Below are 15,667 nucleotides of genomic sequence, written 5' to 3'. Positions count from 1 at the left end.
ATATTTCATCTACTGGCACACCATCAGCTAAAACCAAAAAAAAAATGCTTTTGCAAGAGGAAATGCAGGCACTGCTTTAAACGGGAGCAGTAGATCCATTAGTGGTGAAAAATTGATAACTCCTTGTACTTCCTTATTCCCAAAACAAGATGGCACACTGAGGCCTACACTCCATGTCTGACTGCTCAACCGGAATATCTTCTTTGAGCACGTCAAAATTACACACTCTGGTGCCCTATATGTGACCTGTATGGCGGCCCTCAATCTCAAATCGCCTACTTTCACATCTCCATCCACCCAGCCCACCGCCCAAACTTCCGCTTCATGGTAGGTGACAAACATTATGTTGTAATCTTGTACGTCAGCTATGGATTGTAGAGCACTGTGTCTAGTGCATTCTACATTCCTTGATAGCTGACAGTTCTACTCTCTGGCAGTTGATTGCTGACCAGCCAGAGGGGGAGCCACGCATTTCCACCCGGATGATCGATCTTCAATAAACAAGATAATTTATATTACTGAAGGCTTCTTGTTAACTTACTACATTTTTGGCGACGTGGATGGGAGCTGAAGTGAAGCACGAGAAGGTTACAGTGACGTAGGGAGATCTCGAGCTGACACGCTGTTGCGTTGTTTATGCCCGATTTCCCCTAAAAACCATCACACAAACCACGCTCGACGCGCCACCATAACTAGGCCGATTTCCCATTGAAAACGCGTACGCACGACGTGGCGGCCATTTTGTTTGCGAAGACAGCTCCGTGAAAAGAAATTTTACCGATCAGAACAGAGATCGATATTTTACATGAAATACTTTGCGCATTGGATTTTTCAGAGGTATTGATTAAATTAATTTTCATTATTTATCTGCACTCTGCAATCAGTTTTTCGATCTTCAAAAGATCTGAAATTACATTGTCGTGTTCAAGTTTTGTTTCAGTTTCCATGGCAATCCTATAACAGTTGTTAGTCAGAGGCTTTCTCCTGCAACAGAACATTTTGCTATACAAACCAAGCACTATTTCTTTTTATTCTTAGTACATTTGACTTTCTTTTTGTCATGGCTAGTCAGAGCACCATTGTTACTCCACCTTTATTTTTAGCTTCCCCTGGACCACTTGCAATAGAGTGGGAAGATTGGCTACCTATGTTTGAAAACTATATTGATGCAATAGATGGATCAAAATTTAGTGCTGAAAGAAAAAAAGCCTTATTGTTGAATAATCTTGGAAAAGAAGGCCAAAGTATTTTTAAATATCTACCAGCCGCAACTTTACCTAATGTTTTTGCTGAAACAAAAAAACGCTTGGAAATAAGATTTGCAAGAGAAGTTAACATAGTCCTGAATCGTCATCAGTTTTACACTCACAAACAAGGTGAAAATCAATCAATAGTTCTCTTAGTTTTGACACAAACTCATCTATCTTTAAAAAGCAAGTTCGGAGCGATGACAGATGAAATTACTACTTCAAACTACTACCCATTGGGGTGACATCAGCCCAATGGTGTTTATCTAATGTCTGGTAGTGGTTGTAGTACAGCCTTGCCACTATTCTGTTTAGATCTTTTCCAAACATCTCCCGCTACAGCTAGCAAGCTACCCCTTTGTTGAGAAGGGCACTGCTTTTCCGTGTATGCAAAGCAGAGGCTGCAAACATGAAATGTTACTTACCTGTAACAATTGGTTTGCAGCTTTTAGTACTGAAGATTCTCATGTGTCCTCCCACTTCCCCATAGACAAGATTATGGTATGACATTTTGGATAGTAATTACCTTCAAATACGTAGTCTTACCACACCAGTCTAAATAGAATGCGCTGCTTTGTATCTCTTGAACCGGTGTGCCTAGGTAGCAGCACGTTACCCTTTTGAAAGTGGCCACATGGGAGCAATCTCGTGAAAACAGAAAACGCTCACACCCAATGGCGTTATAATGACATTTAATTGATAGCAGCAACAATCAGTGGAATGGCTGCACTATTATCAGAGCGTAGATGTTATCCCATTCACTCAGTGGGGCTACTCCTGGCACGTTCACTGTTTCCATCATATATTCTTGTGTTCTCAAGGCCAGTCTTCACTCTCTGTCGGCAGTAGCACTTTATGAGGGTATACCCCGGCATACACCTTAGTTTGGATCTTGCCAGAAGAATTTGTGTATACAAAGGCAATGGCTTGCTTCCTCCTGCGGTCTCTTTTTTCCTGCACCCTGTGCATGGTTGTTACCTTTTTCTCCTATGGAGAATTACTAGACCCGGATGGTGTCTCCTTGCTAAATAAGAAGTATCCCTGCTTCTCGAGTCCCTTCCCAATAGTTATGTTATCTGTCACCAACTTCCACTCAAACTGATATTTTACCCCAGTGACATTACACACCACTTTCCAGATCATGTTCACAGTCAAAATCAATGCTCAAACCATAAACCGTTTGTATATTCCTGCACTTGAATCTTCATTTTTTTAGCTGATTCTAAGCAGGTAGTTCAAAGAAACTCTACTCCCCGTTTGAATCCCTGTACCTTTCTCAAGATTACAATCTACACCGCTCCCTGTAGGCATTACATCATCTGCCCAACTTTTGTGTACAGCTTTCACGCCTATTCGGCACTTCTCGCCCTACATTACATTGACAGATAAACTTAATGTCTTATCAGTGCGCACTTTTAACAAACTCTGCCTCGAAGTCATATGCACTTAAATTAGCTCTTTTTCTTCAATCAGTGCTATACATCTAATGTGCTAATTCTAATTTAATCTTCACTGCCTTGCTGTTCTTTCTCATCAGGCACAGATTTTCCAGTGCATGCAACTAACAGCTATCTAGTTTCCTGTCCAAATAAGCAATATCTGCTCGCTGCTGTAGCTTGTTTACGCTTTGCACCCAAAGTAATCGATTTCTTTACATCTAGTTGAACTTGAACATTATTTCCTTCAAATATTATTTCCTTTGACACACCACATTTGTTTTCTCTTTATTTTTCCTTTTCTCCTTGTATAACTGTCTCGAACTCTGCATTTCTTATCGGCGCACTCCTAAAAGAATCACCCTGTTCTTTCTCCCCGTAATCTGCTCCCATGCTACCTTAGTTGCATCAGCCAACAAAGTTTCCACTTCTCTCTGTTTCTACTAGGTGATCAGCACTCTCAGTTGATCCCTCTGCTTTGCTGCACCTGGCGATCGAACCGCAGTTAACACCAGATAGGGTTGCAGCCTGGTCCCATTCAGCCGTATCTTTGCCTACCCCACTTTTCTGCGACTTTCTTCTATTTTCTGTTAAATGGAGTCCTAGTGTAATTTAATTGATAACAGAAATAACTGATGGAATAACAGCCTTATTATCTGACCATAGATGACATCCCGTAAGAGTTATATAAATCCGATATATAACATGATGGTACAGATATTAGAGACAAGGTTTTCTACGTCCCTGTGAAGCGATGCCGCAGACTCCTCATTGTCACTACCAGTACATGGTAGAGGAATTGAAAGCTGGGCAGCAAAAAGATGTCCGGTGATAGTCTTTTATAACTAATATGTTGCCCGTCATTCTTATTGATCCAGTTGTTATACGTTAATGCAGGGGTCTCCAAACCGGTCCTGGAGGGCCGGATCCATGCCAGATTTTTAACATTACTACATGTATCTCAATGGGGATATCCAAAAAATCTGGAATGGATCCGGCCCTCCTGGACCGGTTTGGAGACCCCTGCGTTAATGTATAAGTTGTGGCTATTTGTCCATGTAAAACATGTCCGTTTTGTCCCTGGGAATCAGTTGAGTGTTCCAAACGCCCTAGCGGAAGCTTCCATCCCTATCAAGGTCTATGCATGTCACGATGCCCTGTTCCATCTGGAAATGTTCTCAACGTTGATCGACTAACTAGGACAGGGGAAACTCCAGCAATATATTTAGCTTGCTTTGGAAATCCTTGACAACAGTTAAGCTAGCGAAGACTACTTGTTTAACAGAAAATAAGCAAATGCCTGAATTAACATTTGCACATTGCAATCAACAAATCTAAGTTCACTCTTGTGTAACATTGAGATTCTTGAACTCTTGTATTACAGCATCACTACTCCCACTTACTGCCATCTGTGCTGGAAAAGCACAATCTAAGGTGGATCCTTCCTGGTACAGTTCGTGTTTTGGGGAGGCATCTTGAATCCCCATAAAACAAAAGCCTTTACTTAGAAAGAAAGACAATTTGCCCCCACTCAGCACTAGATGACACAAATGATTTAGCACATATGAATCTGTAGCACTACAGCTGCAAACTGATTTTTACCGGTAAGTAACATCTTTCCTACTCCTGAGCCCTGTGAAGGATAGAAGTCATTTCCTGTCTGTGAAGAGAGACTTAAATGGTTTCAAAGCAGGTGCACAAGTAACCTTTTAAATATATTAACCCCTTCGATGCGGGTGACAAAGCCAGCTCGTCATGGGCTTTACCTGCGCTGCGCGCATGACGAGCTGGCTTTGTCACGTAACGCGGGTTTTTTGAAATTTCAGCGCGCAGCGGGAAAACCCGCTAGCGCGCATGCCGTTAAAGTAGTTTACAGCAAAAAAAAAAAAAAATTTTAAAAGGTGCAATGTTGTGATTGCTGCTGGTGATCACTTCATTCACATCCACGCATGCGTGCACCAGTGGAACGCTGCTGGCACCATTTGCCTAAATTGTAATAACTAAAATAGTTGTAACTAGAAATAAAAATATTTAGTAAGTTTAATTTGGGAATGAATCTTCCCTGTGCACCTACTTCAAGTGGTTTTTGATCAGATTCATTATAGTGGAAATATCTGGGATGCCATGTAACTGAAAATAGCTTGCCATGCATTGTAGGTGTCAGTGCAGCCATTAATCTTCGGGTGCACGGACAGCAGTAAGTGCTCCATATGTGTGCACAGAAAGTGGCATATGCTCCCATGGTGGAGAGAAAATGGCACATGCTCCCTGGGGGCACAGAGAAACAGCAGCATATTGTGCTGCAGTGGTGGCTCCTCCGCCAAGGTGGAGGAGAGTCTCACCACTGCTCTGCAAGCAGGTTAAAAAGGAAAACTAAATTGATGATAACCGATGTTATTATTTTAGTTTTCTGTTGTCTGCTTAGGGGCTGGGCTGGCCAGAGCAGTGGCCAAGGGGAGGAGTGATGAGCAGACACTAAAGTGCGCATGCCGGTTTGGCCAGCCGTCTTGGGCAGGTAAACCGTCACGCACTCATTGCATGTTCTCCATCGGCTTTATTGCACAGTTTGGGTGAAGAACATGCCCAGTCTCCCACTCCCTCTCTGAGCGCCGAATGGCGGCGCTCAGAACAATGCGGATGATGCTGTAAGGCAGCATTGTGATTGGGTAGGGGAGTCTTGGAGCTTTCTGCTCTCGAAGAGGACCGAGAGGCGCTGGCCCAGCCAGCCTGTAGTTAAGTGTTGTTTTTTTTTTCTTTTTCCTTTCATTTACCATCCCCTCACCCGCCACCGCCGTTAAATAGCGGCCGCCACAGTTCCGCCGGGAGGCAGTCCCAGAGGCACACACAGACAAAAGCACATGCAACTTGGGAATGTACAGACAGCAGCATGCCCAGCCTGGTTGTTCTCTAATAGTGTTGTGTGCACATACACAAAAAAGATGCATTATAAAAGTAGTTTTAGATTACTCTGGGGATGTTGCGCAACTGCTTTCTCTGCATGCAGACTCCATGACTCAATGAACAAGGGATCCTTCTTCCAGTTGCTGGCTCACTATTAATGCAAGACTGCATTTTTACAACAATCACTTCCTACTATTTCCCTATTCGGAAATTTGCAAAACTGGGTCTTCATAGTGAAAGAAGGAAAGAAGATGGATTAGCCAGCGATAAAGTTCTTGTGAAATTGAAGTATGCTTGATGAAAGGGAAAGATTTGACTCCCTTTCGGAAATTGGTATAGTGATTTAAGTGATGATGCGCAGGACTGAATTGCAAAGTTGTGCACCATCTGCTGTGATAGTCTCCTAGTCAGTCGGCTTAGCAATTTGCCAAAAGTCATCAAGCCAGCTCCTAGCAGGTTCCTAAACTCTAGTACCAAGGGGACATTGGCTTCCCACTGGAGTCCTAGATACCAGGAGATGGCTCTAGATGGAACCTCAAAGCCCAAGGTACACTGGACATTGGACTGGCTCGTTCCGAGAGCCAGAATCCAACCAAAATAATGTGATTTATCTAGAAAGGCCTGTGAGGCAAAGCCCTCTGTGCATTCAAATACATTACCACCCTTACATGCCACTCCACTCCACTAGAGATGTGTTGTCCACTGGGGTGGGAGCGTGGTTTGGGGTGGGAGAGAGGCAGACATCATTGTATCTAAGCCTCAAGCTCTTTAACGTCCCTCTGTTTATCACAGTTCGCACACTTGTCTTTTAAAAGAAACCAACAGTAGTTTTCCTTTGGATGGTAGACACTAGTTTGCTGGTAGATGGTTACTTGTCTAATCTGTGATGAGAACATCATTTTATCATGTGGGAATTGGGATCTGTGTTGATGGAACTGTGTTCAAAATTGACTCATTAATGAGCCTAAAAAATGTGGGCTGATGGACTGGATTTGATCTCTGAGTTTCCCATTTTATAGGACTCTTGGCCTGAAGCATCCCGCCTTCTCCAGTGCCTTCAGAGCAATCCTCATCATTCTGTTCGTCTGCCACGTGGCCTATCTATCCCTGAGAGGCTTCGACTATGGATACAACATGGCAGCAAATGTGGCCTTTGGTATGTACACCTGCCAGTGGAGTAATATACTGCCATCTATCAGAGCCTTATAGACTTCTGTTACTATGAATACTCCGTTTGCAGTGCAGTTCAGCTCCCTTCTGACGCCTGGATTTAAAAACACTCTTTGGCTTGGCACCAGAATAGGTGTGGTGTGAGAGAAGCTCTGCTTAGATACGTGTGCCCTTTGTTGCACATGGCAATAGCAATAGCACCATATCTTTTGGCAATGAATGATGTTTTGATATAGATTGTTTGTGGGTAGTTTGAAGGCACTAGTAGGGTAGATATGCCGCAACCTCTCACTGTACCTCCAAATCCCCCACCCACTGGTGCTGTGCCAGGAATTCTAAGTGCACATGTCCACAAAAAAATTCACACTGTATATGGAGGTGTGCACAGCGGAAGTACAAAAGATGAAGTTGATGGCACAACTGTTCTTAGCTGACGCAGGTCATTTTTATCTTGGTAAACCTAAAGAATAGGTGAAACAGCAGCATTGAAGGTGGGGTCAGTGCAGAATAGAGATACTGGGAAGCGGGTCATGATGTGCAATCAGACTGCGTGATAAACTGTCTTCTGTCTGACCTCTACAGGTATGGTGAACCTTTGCTGGTGGCTGGGCTGGTGCCTGCGTAACAAGCAGCGTCAGCCGTACCTGTGGAAGTGTGTGCTGGTTGTGCTGCTGCTGCAGGGCCTGGCGCTACTGGAGCTGCTCGACTTCCCTCCCCTGTTCTGGGTCTTCGATGCGCATGCCATGTGGCACATCAGCACCATTCCACTGCACGTACTGTTCTACAGGTCAGCTTTATGTTCAATGTGCATGCTCTTATATGGTGTGAGCCCTTTGACCTTGTAGCCCAAGCTGTTCTGTATTGTTAATGAAAATGTTTTTTTTTTACTGCGAGTTCTCTGCACCTGATGCACATGCCCTCCTACAAGTCCGCTTCATGTACAAAGCATATAGGTCCTCTGATGCACGTGGTCCAAGTATAAACTCCTTGCCCTGCAGCAAGTGCTGTAGTGAAGGTGAGCTCCAGGCTGCATCCTAAGTGCTCATTCTCTTATTTGGGTAGAAGCGGTGGCTGGTGTTTGCGAGCATGATGGGCAGGGCCCCTCAATTTCTGAGAACGGAGGAGAAGAGGGCATGCAAGATGAGTCCCATACGCTGGCTGTTTCATATTAAAATGGGTTGGAAATTGTTTTTTTTTTTGTGTGGGCATGCAACTGTGCAGACTCTAGCCCTTGGTGCTCAAGCAAGGTCAGTAAAGTCAACTGTGGGCCCTGGCATTCTTTCAGTAATTTAAATGTTGTCTTCTCTCAGACACTGACGCCATGGCTCGGTGCAGAGTGTATGAGGAGCTTAGTCAGCTAATGGGGGGAGGTGGGGAGGCAGGAGGCATATACAAGGGTGGGACGATTCCGGGGGCTGGCCATTGGGGGCAGCTGATCCGCAATGGCGGAGGAGCGTCGCCCCACTGGCTCAGAGCCAGCAGCTGAAAAATAAAACAATATTTAATACAGTTTGATTTTTCAGCTGCTGGCTGTGAACCAGCGTGTGCAGGGAGGGGCAGGGTCGTGGATGGGGGGAGGAGGAGTGGCAGATGCGCGTATGTCATTTTGGCCTGCCGGCAAAACTGATATGCGCACTTAGATTTCTACAACCTGGCTGAATTGCACAGCCTAGTTGGAGATACAGCATAGATTCCCTGTGCCTGAGAATAAAATAATACTGTAAGAGCATTGTATGGTTCCTAAACCATAGATCAATGCATACATAAATAACAAAGGCTAAAAAGTACTCAACTAGTGCTTCTAAAATACGCCTACCCCGATGTACCTAACCTAAGCTTAGTACGAGGGAAGAAGTAAGTGAGGTGTAGCATAAATTTAGTATTCCTTCGCCAAGAATCTATCCAAGATTTCTCTTAGGGTCTAATCAGCTCCGTACCTTGGTTTAGAATGGAGACGGACAATCTCAGGACTCGATTTCCCAACAATCCGCAAGGGTAGCTTGGAAACACTGGAGCTGGATTTCTCGGCAGGAGAAAAGACAGTCACAACCACATAGTCATGGGCGGATACCAGCATTCATGCCCGGCAGTGGCGGCCAACACTAATTTAGATAGGCGGGTTAGATGGGGGAGGGGAAGCACACGGGTGGGTTAAATATTTAAAAAAAGTTTAACTCACCTGATGCTGCCAGCCACCTCATGCTCCTCTGCGTCCACCTCCTGGTCTCAGCAGTTCTTGGATCAGACTCACGGAGCCCCATCCAATCCCCACGCTGCTCTCAAGCATGAAAGCAGCGTGGGGATTGGCCCGAGCATGCAGGATCAATGCTTGCTCAGGCACAGGGAATCTATGCTGTATCTCCAACTAGGCTGTGCAATTCAGCGTCTCTCTCAGTGCGTCTGCTAGAGGGTCGGCTTCCTTCGGCACTTCCTGTATTAGGATGCGTCGGGCAAGTAGATAGTCGAACTGCTCCAAACCACTGTGTGTTTGCTATGGCAAGTGTGGGCATATTTATACCTTGAAGGTCCCGAGGTTGGCGTAAAGGTGGACATAATAACGTCATCACAGAGTCTCAGTTCTTTGAAAACTCCATGAGTTCTTGGACAAGTCAGTATTCGAGCAAGGGGAAGTCCCTAGCTGCTGAAGCAGAGTTTTCCAAGAAATCGTTGTGGATTTTCCGAACTAGTGGAAATAGCCCTGCCTAATTTGGACTGTATGAGCCATGTCTAAATATGCTTATGATTTCTATGCCTATATAAGTTTATGGTGATTTATACCTATATAAGGGCATGAATCGGGAAAATTACAATAGGGTCCTAAAATACTATACAACACTACCTCATTAATATTAATGAAGTCGGCCGATTTGTGACCCTCTAGGAATATGTATATGAACCTCCATGGAGTTTCATACATTGGAAATTGCGATTACCTAATTGCGATTTACTGAGAATTGCAGTTGGGTGATCGAAATTTCCAAATTTGATGCGTGGCCCAATATGTTTTTGATTAGACCTGGCATGATGCGCTTATGCGCACTGATTTCTTTTTTTGTAAGAACACCTGACTTAGTGTACCCCAGTATTGACTAACTGCTCCAAGAAGCCTCATGGCCCAATTTTCTAGTAGCAGAGCGATCATTTTCTCTGTTCTGATTAGCAATCTGATGCTTTTGGATTTTTAAGGCAAATTTGTACCAAAATGTTCATAGAGGGGAGTCCTCACCACTTCCATCACCTCTTGTGTCTGTCAGTCTTGCTCGCACCCTGACATTTGGTAACGTATTTTACGCCCCAGTACTTTCAAGTCACCAACTGCCACTGGTGGGTGGCAAGTTCCACACCCTGCTCCATGTGCTCTTCTACTGGCAGCTTCTATTCTCCCTTTGTGCATGTTCTTGCAAAGGTCTGGCCCTTCCTTCAAGAGCACACACACTCTTCTACAGTTGACATGCCCCTATGCACATTTTCTTCTGTGTGTAGGAACTGCGTTCCTACTGCACTTCCACAGATAAATGTCTTGCAGATTGCACATACTCCTTTGCATGTGAATCGTGGAGTAGCCTCACCGCACATGTTCTTTGTGTGAACTCAAGCCCTGCTGCAGGCAGTTTTCTACAGTACAATTGAGGTTGATTCTGTGTGTACTTGAGTTCTGGCGACCTCCAGGCTTTTATAACCAGCATTTACAATGCAATATTCTTGCAATTGTGAGATTTTGAGCTATTGGCACTGTAAATGGCAGTTCCTTTTATAATATTTAAAGGCATTGTCATTTACAATACCTATAGGTCAAACTTTGGCAAAAGCAACCTATTGGATTGTAGAACACGGTGTCTGTTAAACGGGTGCTGCTCTCACCAATACAGTAAAAAAGAAAATAGTGAAATTGGGCGTGGTGTCCCTAAAGCGGGTGCCGCGCTCAGCATGCAGATTTATATTTTTTTTAAAGGTGAAAGAATGTCACTATTGTGCTATGGGGTAAGGGCACCCACTTTTATAGTTATAGCGGCCTAGCGCTCTATACGAAAAGCGGCTGCCATTGTCCTGTGTGGGCGTGCTGAAAATACAAAATAAATGTCAATAAAGTGGCTCAGTGGAAGCAAGTAATTGAGCATCCTCCAGTTCTCTCTTTGGCTGTCTATAGATATGTGCTTCAATATCAGATTTCCCATCCTCAGTCAAATATTTTTGTCCAGAGTCTCTTCTCTATTCTCGGAGCTAAAACAATTGGTGCTCCTGGTAGTGATGAAACCGATCTAATTTGCGAGGTTAAACTAGGATTTCTTTTCTGAGTTCTATGAAAATGTGAGGTCCGATTACTGTTCTACTCTTCAAGCAGTGTATCTCTTGTCCGTAATAGATCTTCAGGCTGCTCTGTGTAACCTGTGCAGACCAGTCTTGATTACGCAGCCTTAGCCTTGGACTCTTTTCAACATGGGTTTTCTGATGACTGAACAAGTCATCTGTAATCCCCTTTAGAACATCCTGCTTATGGGGCAACCCTTGGATCATCATTAAAAATGTGCAATATATGCCTTAAAGAAACTGTGACACTCTTTTAGTAAAAAGACCCCCCTCTGAAGGGGGTCCAGAAGCTTGTGTCTTCTGTAGTTAGGCTATCCAGTTTCTATCCATAAGAGAAGAGAAAAGGACTTAGGACGCAGACCCACCTGCACTAAATGCTTTAATCTGCATTAGGTTAGGGTTCTCATGTTGCTTTTTGTTGTTCTCTCCTGCACGGATGTATGACGTTACAATGCATGCTTTTACCATGCATGCTGTTACAACGCAGGTTTTACTACGCATACTATTACAACGCATAGCGCTTTGGGGTTCTGGATAGTGAATAGTTTAATTTACTATTCCAACTCCAGTCCCCGTGGACACTAAGGAAGGTGTTGGATAGTAAATTAAATCTATTCCCTATCCTAGAGCGCCCCCCAGTGCAATGCGTTGTAATGGTTTTCGTTGTAAAACCTGCGTTGTAATAGCACTGCGCGGTAAAAGTTGCGTTGTAAAGGATGTTTCCCCTCCTGCACCTTTTTGTTATCCTCCTATATCATTCTTACTCTCATCCCCTTTATTTCTTCCATAATATTTTTTCTCTTATTACATCGTTGCCTATGTGCACATTTTGCTTACTTCCATTCATATTTTGTGTACAGTTATATGGTTTTATGTGCACTTCTGTCTTTTAGCTTCCTGGTGGATGACAGTCTATACCTTTTGAAGATAAACTCGGATGTTATCAAGTTGGACTGAAACAGCCAGGATGCCGGGGAGGTTGCCAACGTGGTCGCGGTTGGGAATGCAGGCGATGCCTTATGCCAGCATGGCATGATTCTATGCTCCGGGCTGGAATCTACGGTCATCCCAGTGACTGCGTCGGCAGGAAGCATTACTCCGAACGGCACTTAAAGACTGTCACCTTGGCCTGTATTGCTGCTCTGGAATATGTTGAAAGCTGCGCCGCGGCCATGTTGCCATACTCATGTCCTATCTGTGAGTATAGGAGGCAAGGCATTTGTCCACGTTGGCTGCTATGGGGATGAATGGCATCAGTGCCCTTGTCCACCCAGGTATGCTGGCTACTCTGTGATTCAATGGAGGCAGTGCTTGTGTGCTGGTTAATATGTTGATGGCTCTGTGACTGAATGGTGGCAGTGAACTTGTGATCCTTGGTATGATACCTGCTCTGTGGATAAATGGTGGACCTGAACGTGTCCACATTGACTTCATTGGTTGACTGGAAGGCAGGGGATTTGTCCTTGCTAGAGGCTTTAAAATAAATGAGGCTTTGCACTTCTCCTCATTTTGTCCTCTGAGATTGAATGAAGGAGGTTCCCTTGTCAAGGTTAGTATATTTATTCCTTCTGGTTTCAACGGCATCTTAAGCTTTGTCCATTGTTGACTGCTTTTCCAGTTCTAGCGTGAATCGAATCTTGTCTATATTGGTACATTGACTTTGTGGGATTGAAGGAAGGCAGTACCCTCGTCCAAATTGATAGACTGTTTGCTGGGAAGTTGAATGGGTGTCTGTGCCCTTGTTCATGGTGGTATGTTGGTTGTTTTGCAGTTGAATAGAAGCAAACTCCATAATTTACTGCTTTCTGTTTTGTGACAGGAAGAGTGTGTATTCAGCATGTCCTTTTTGCAGCTTTGGGATGAGTTTACGTAAGCTGTGTGGTTGAACATAGGCAAATTCCTTGCCTATGTTGAAGTGTTGTTTAAATATGGGCTGTTTTTTTAATTATTTTCTCGATTTCAGTGGAAGACAAAGTAGATGCCTTGTTTGAAATGTTAGCTGCTTGTGGACAACTGGGCAGAGAGCCCTTGTCTGTTGGCTGCGATGAATTAAAGAGAAGACAATGCCTTGTGCGTGGTCTGATTTGTGGTAAAATAGAAGCAGTATTCTTGCCCATGCTGGACAAAGTGGTGTATTGACTGGTTTGAGGTTGAGCTGAGGAAGTACTCTTGTGCACTGAGTGCACTTTTCTATATTAGTGTTTGCTGCTTTTACATTAACTCCAAATATTGCCCTTGTCCATGAGGTTAAGTTAAGTTAGTGCCATTGATTCCCTTGGTGTGTTGACTGCTTTGCGGTTGAACCAATGGAGTGGGCTGCTTTGGGGTTGAATGGAGACAGTGCTGTTGTCCACACTGGTGTGCCGACAGATTTTGGCTTGAATGTAAGTAGGGTCTTCGTCTATCTTGCATTTGGGCTACCTATGGGTTCAATAGACCTGTTGCCACACATGGCACGTTATCATGGTTTGGGCATTACTCTGAAGAGTTTATCTTTCTTGGGTGAAGAGGTGAGGGCTATGGTTGCACTTTAAGCTTAAAACATTATTCCATGATGTATTTTATGTATAAATTAATGTTTATTTTGTACAGAGCTCACTTCATGTTTATGGAATGGAATACCTAGTACTGCCCTGAAGAATTGATGGGGTATCGACGGTCTAGTAGGATTTAAACCCACAAGAGTTGCCATTTCTTTAGCGTGTGGTGCAGGCATTGCAGTAGCACTATAGTTTCCCTTCAACAACATGGCCAACCTTGTGGCTGTAAGTGCTATTTCCTTCCGTTGGCAAAAGATGCAGACAGTCAATTAGAGCTAGAAGAGATTATTTGTGGTCCGGATGAGATCCTTGCAGAATAATGGCTGAATTGGAATCTTTCCTGTTGGCAGAGACGCCCCACCTGTTATCCTAACAGAAAAGGCAGCTATTCCAATCCAGTTAACTCTCAATTTGTTTGCTATTATTTTTAAAAGGTGTTATTTTTACACTGGGTGTTGGTTGTTGTGAATTAAACCCGCATTTATGAACATTTTAAGAACATTTAGTTTTGGTTTCATCATACTGCTCTACATAGTGGCATCTAACTAACTGAGCTCCAGGGATCTCAGTGAGGCTTGATCTTCCGAAAAGGGTGGCCATCTGTGCATGTGATAATCATGAGCCTTCAAACAACTGTGTGAGATGCTGATCAGGAAATATCCTGTATTGGCATCTGCTGCAGTCCTTTTTGGGCTGTTGCCTGCAAGATCCTAAGACTGGGTCAGACACTCCCTGAAGGACAACGAACTCAGTTTTTCATCCCTGGCTAGAATCCACTCTGCAAAGAGTAAACATTTGGCCTAGTTCCGAGGCTTCAGGTGTTTGTTTTTTAAAACATTTTAATTCGTTTTCACTTTGCAAACATAAGAAAACAATCTGGGGCATATACATGTCTTACATCGCCATATTCCGCACTCAAAGCCAGCAGCAAATACTAAAGATTCACAAATATATATTATTGTTTCATGTTCCAAAACTCCTGAATCCCAGCTTGCGATTTGCCATCCTAAGGTATCAAACCCCCTCTGAGTCAGAGGCTTCAGGGTTTTTTATATGGACTACTGATTTACAGTAGCGCGTATTTAAAGATAACCCACCAAAGAGTATAGATTATAAAAAAAAATCACACCAATTATAGGAAGCATTAACTAAGGTCTATAAGATTACAATTAAAAAGATACCTAGCAATTATCCTCTCAATAAGCTGCAAAATCAGTGGGGAGCAAGTTTAAAAGATCCTTCTTTCTGCCTGCATAGCCATTAGAGGGAGATCTTTCAGAGAGCTTGACTGTCTTTTTTTACTGTGTTCCTAGGTTCAAGGTAATCAAATGGATCAACTGCAAGTAAACACAGGGGGCCTAATTACGAGTTTAGGTGTTATTACCCCTGATAAATAACAATACCGCAGGGTACGCTATTTATTTGGTGCGATAAATAACACCTAATATGAGTTTATGGGGAATAACATGTGGATTTTGGTTTTTAACATACCAAATCTGCATCATACAGTAAATAATGTATGTTTTCCCCTGATAAAGTTCGGCAGGTTTGACTTGCCGAAATTGAACGAATGTCGGGATTTTAACTCATCGGATAATTATCACATGCGTTACATAAAAGACACGCCACCAATTATCTTCAATTCCAGAAAAAATTAAAAACATACTTATTCCCTAATGCATCAGCTTTTAGCGTCAGTTCTGCAGAATAATCAGCACTGGTATCATCGCCTTGATATCCCTTGGGATGAGTGTTGCGCTCTACAAATAACATAAATAAATAAATAAAACCAAACTTGTAATTCCTTCCTGTGGTTAAACCCCTGTTTACGCATGGGATGGAATTTATCAAGCCACTCGTAATTAGGCCCAGTGTGATTTGTACTTTGGAAAAATCTATCCTGATGAACTGTTGTCTGGTTATCCAGTTCACTAATATACATTCCTCTGGGTTCGCTTCCATCATAATCAACCAACGTCTCCCCTCTACAGTTTGTTAGTTTTTCTGCACTTGGGCTCGCTTCTGCATTTTTCTGTTTTCTCCTTTACTTGGGCATTAGTTTTAT

The 15,667-nt window shown here is 43.4% G+C and overlaps 1 protein-coding gene across 1 annotated transcript in view; it reads left to right on the top strand.

Moving 5' to 3' along the window:
- The window catches only part of PGAP3 (post-GPI attachment to proteins phospholipase 3), a 57,285-nt gene extending 41,919 nt beyond the window's left edge, over positions 1–15,366 (top strand). Inside the window, exons 6-8 of the mRNA XM_086924357.1 lie at positions 6,604–6,740; positions 7,337–7,541; positions 11,956–15,366. Coding sequence (XP_086780483.1) covers positions 6,604–6,740; positions 7,337–7,541; positions 11,956–12,019 — 406 coding nt within the window. The 3' untranslated portion in view covers positions 12,020–15,366. The remainder of the gene's footprint in view (positions 1–6,603; positions 6,741–7,336; positions 7,542–11,955) is intronic.
- Positions 15,367–15,667: the final 301 nt, after the last annotated feature.

Source organism: Lissotriton vulgaris, chromosome 5 (genome assembly GCF_964263255.1).
Source record: "Lissotriton vulgaris chromosome 5, aLisVul1.2, whole genome shotgun sequence".
NCBI lineage: Eukaryota > Metazoa > Chordata > Amphibia > Caudata > Salamandridae > Lissotriton > Lissotriton vulgaris.
Note: the sequence above shows the minus strand (reverse complement) of the source record. Positions and strands in the feature narration are given on the sequence as shown.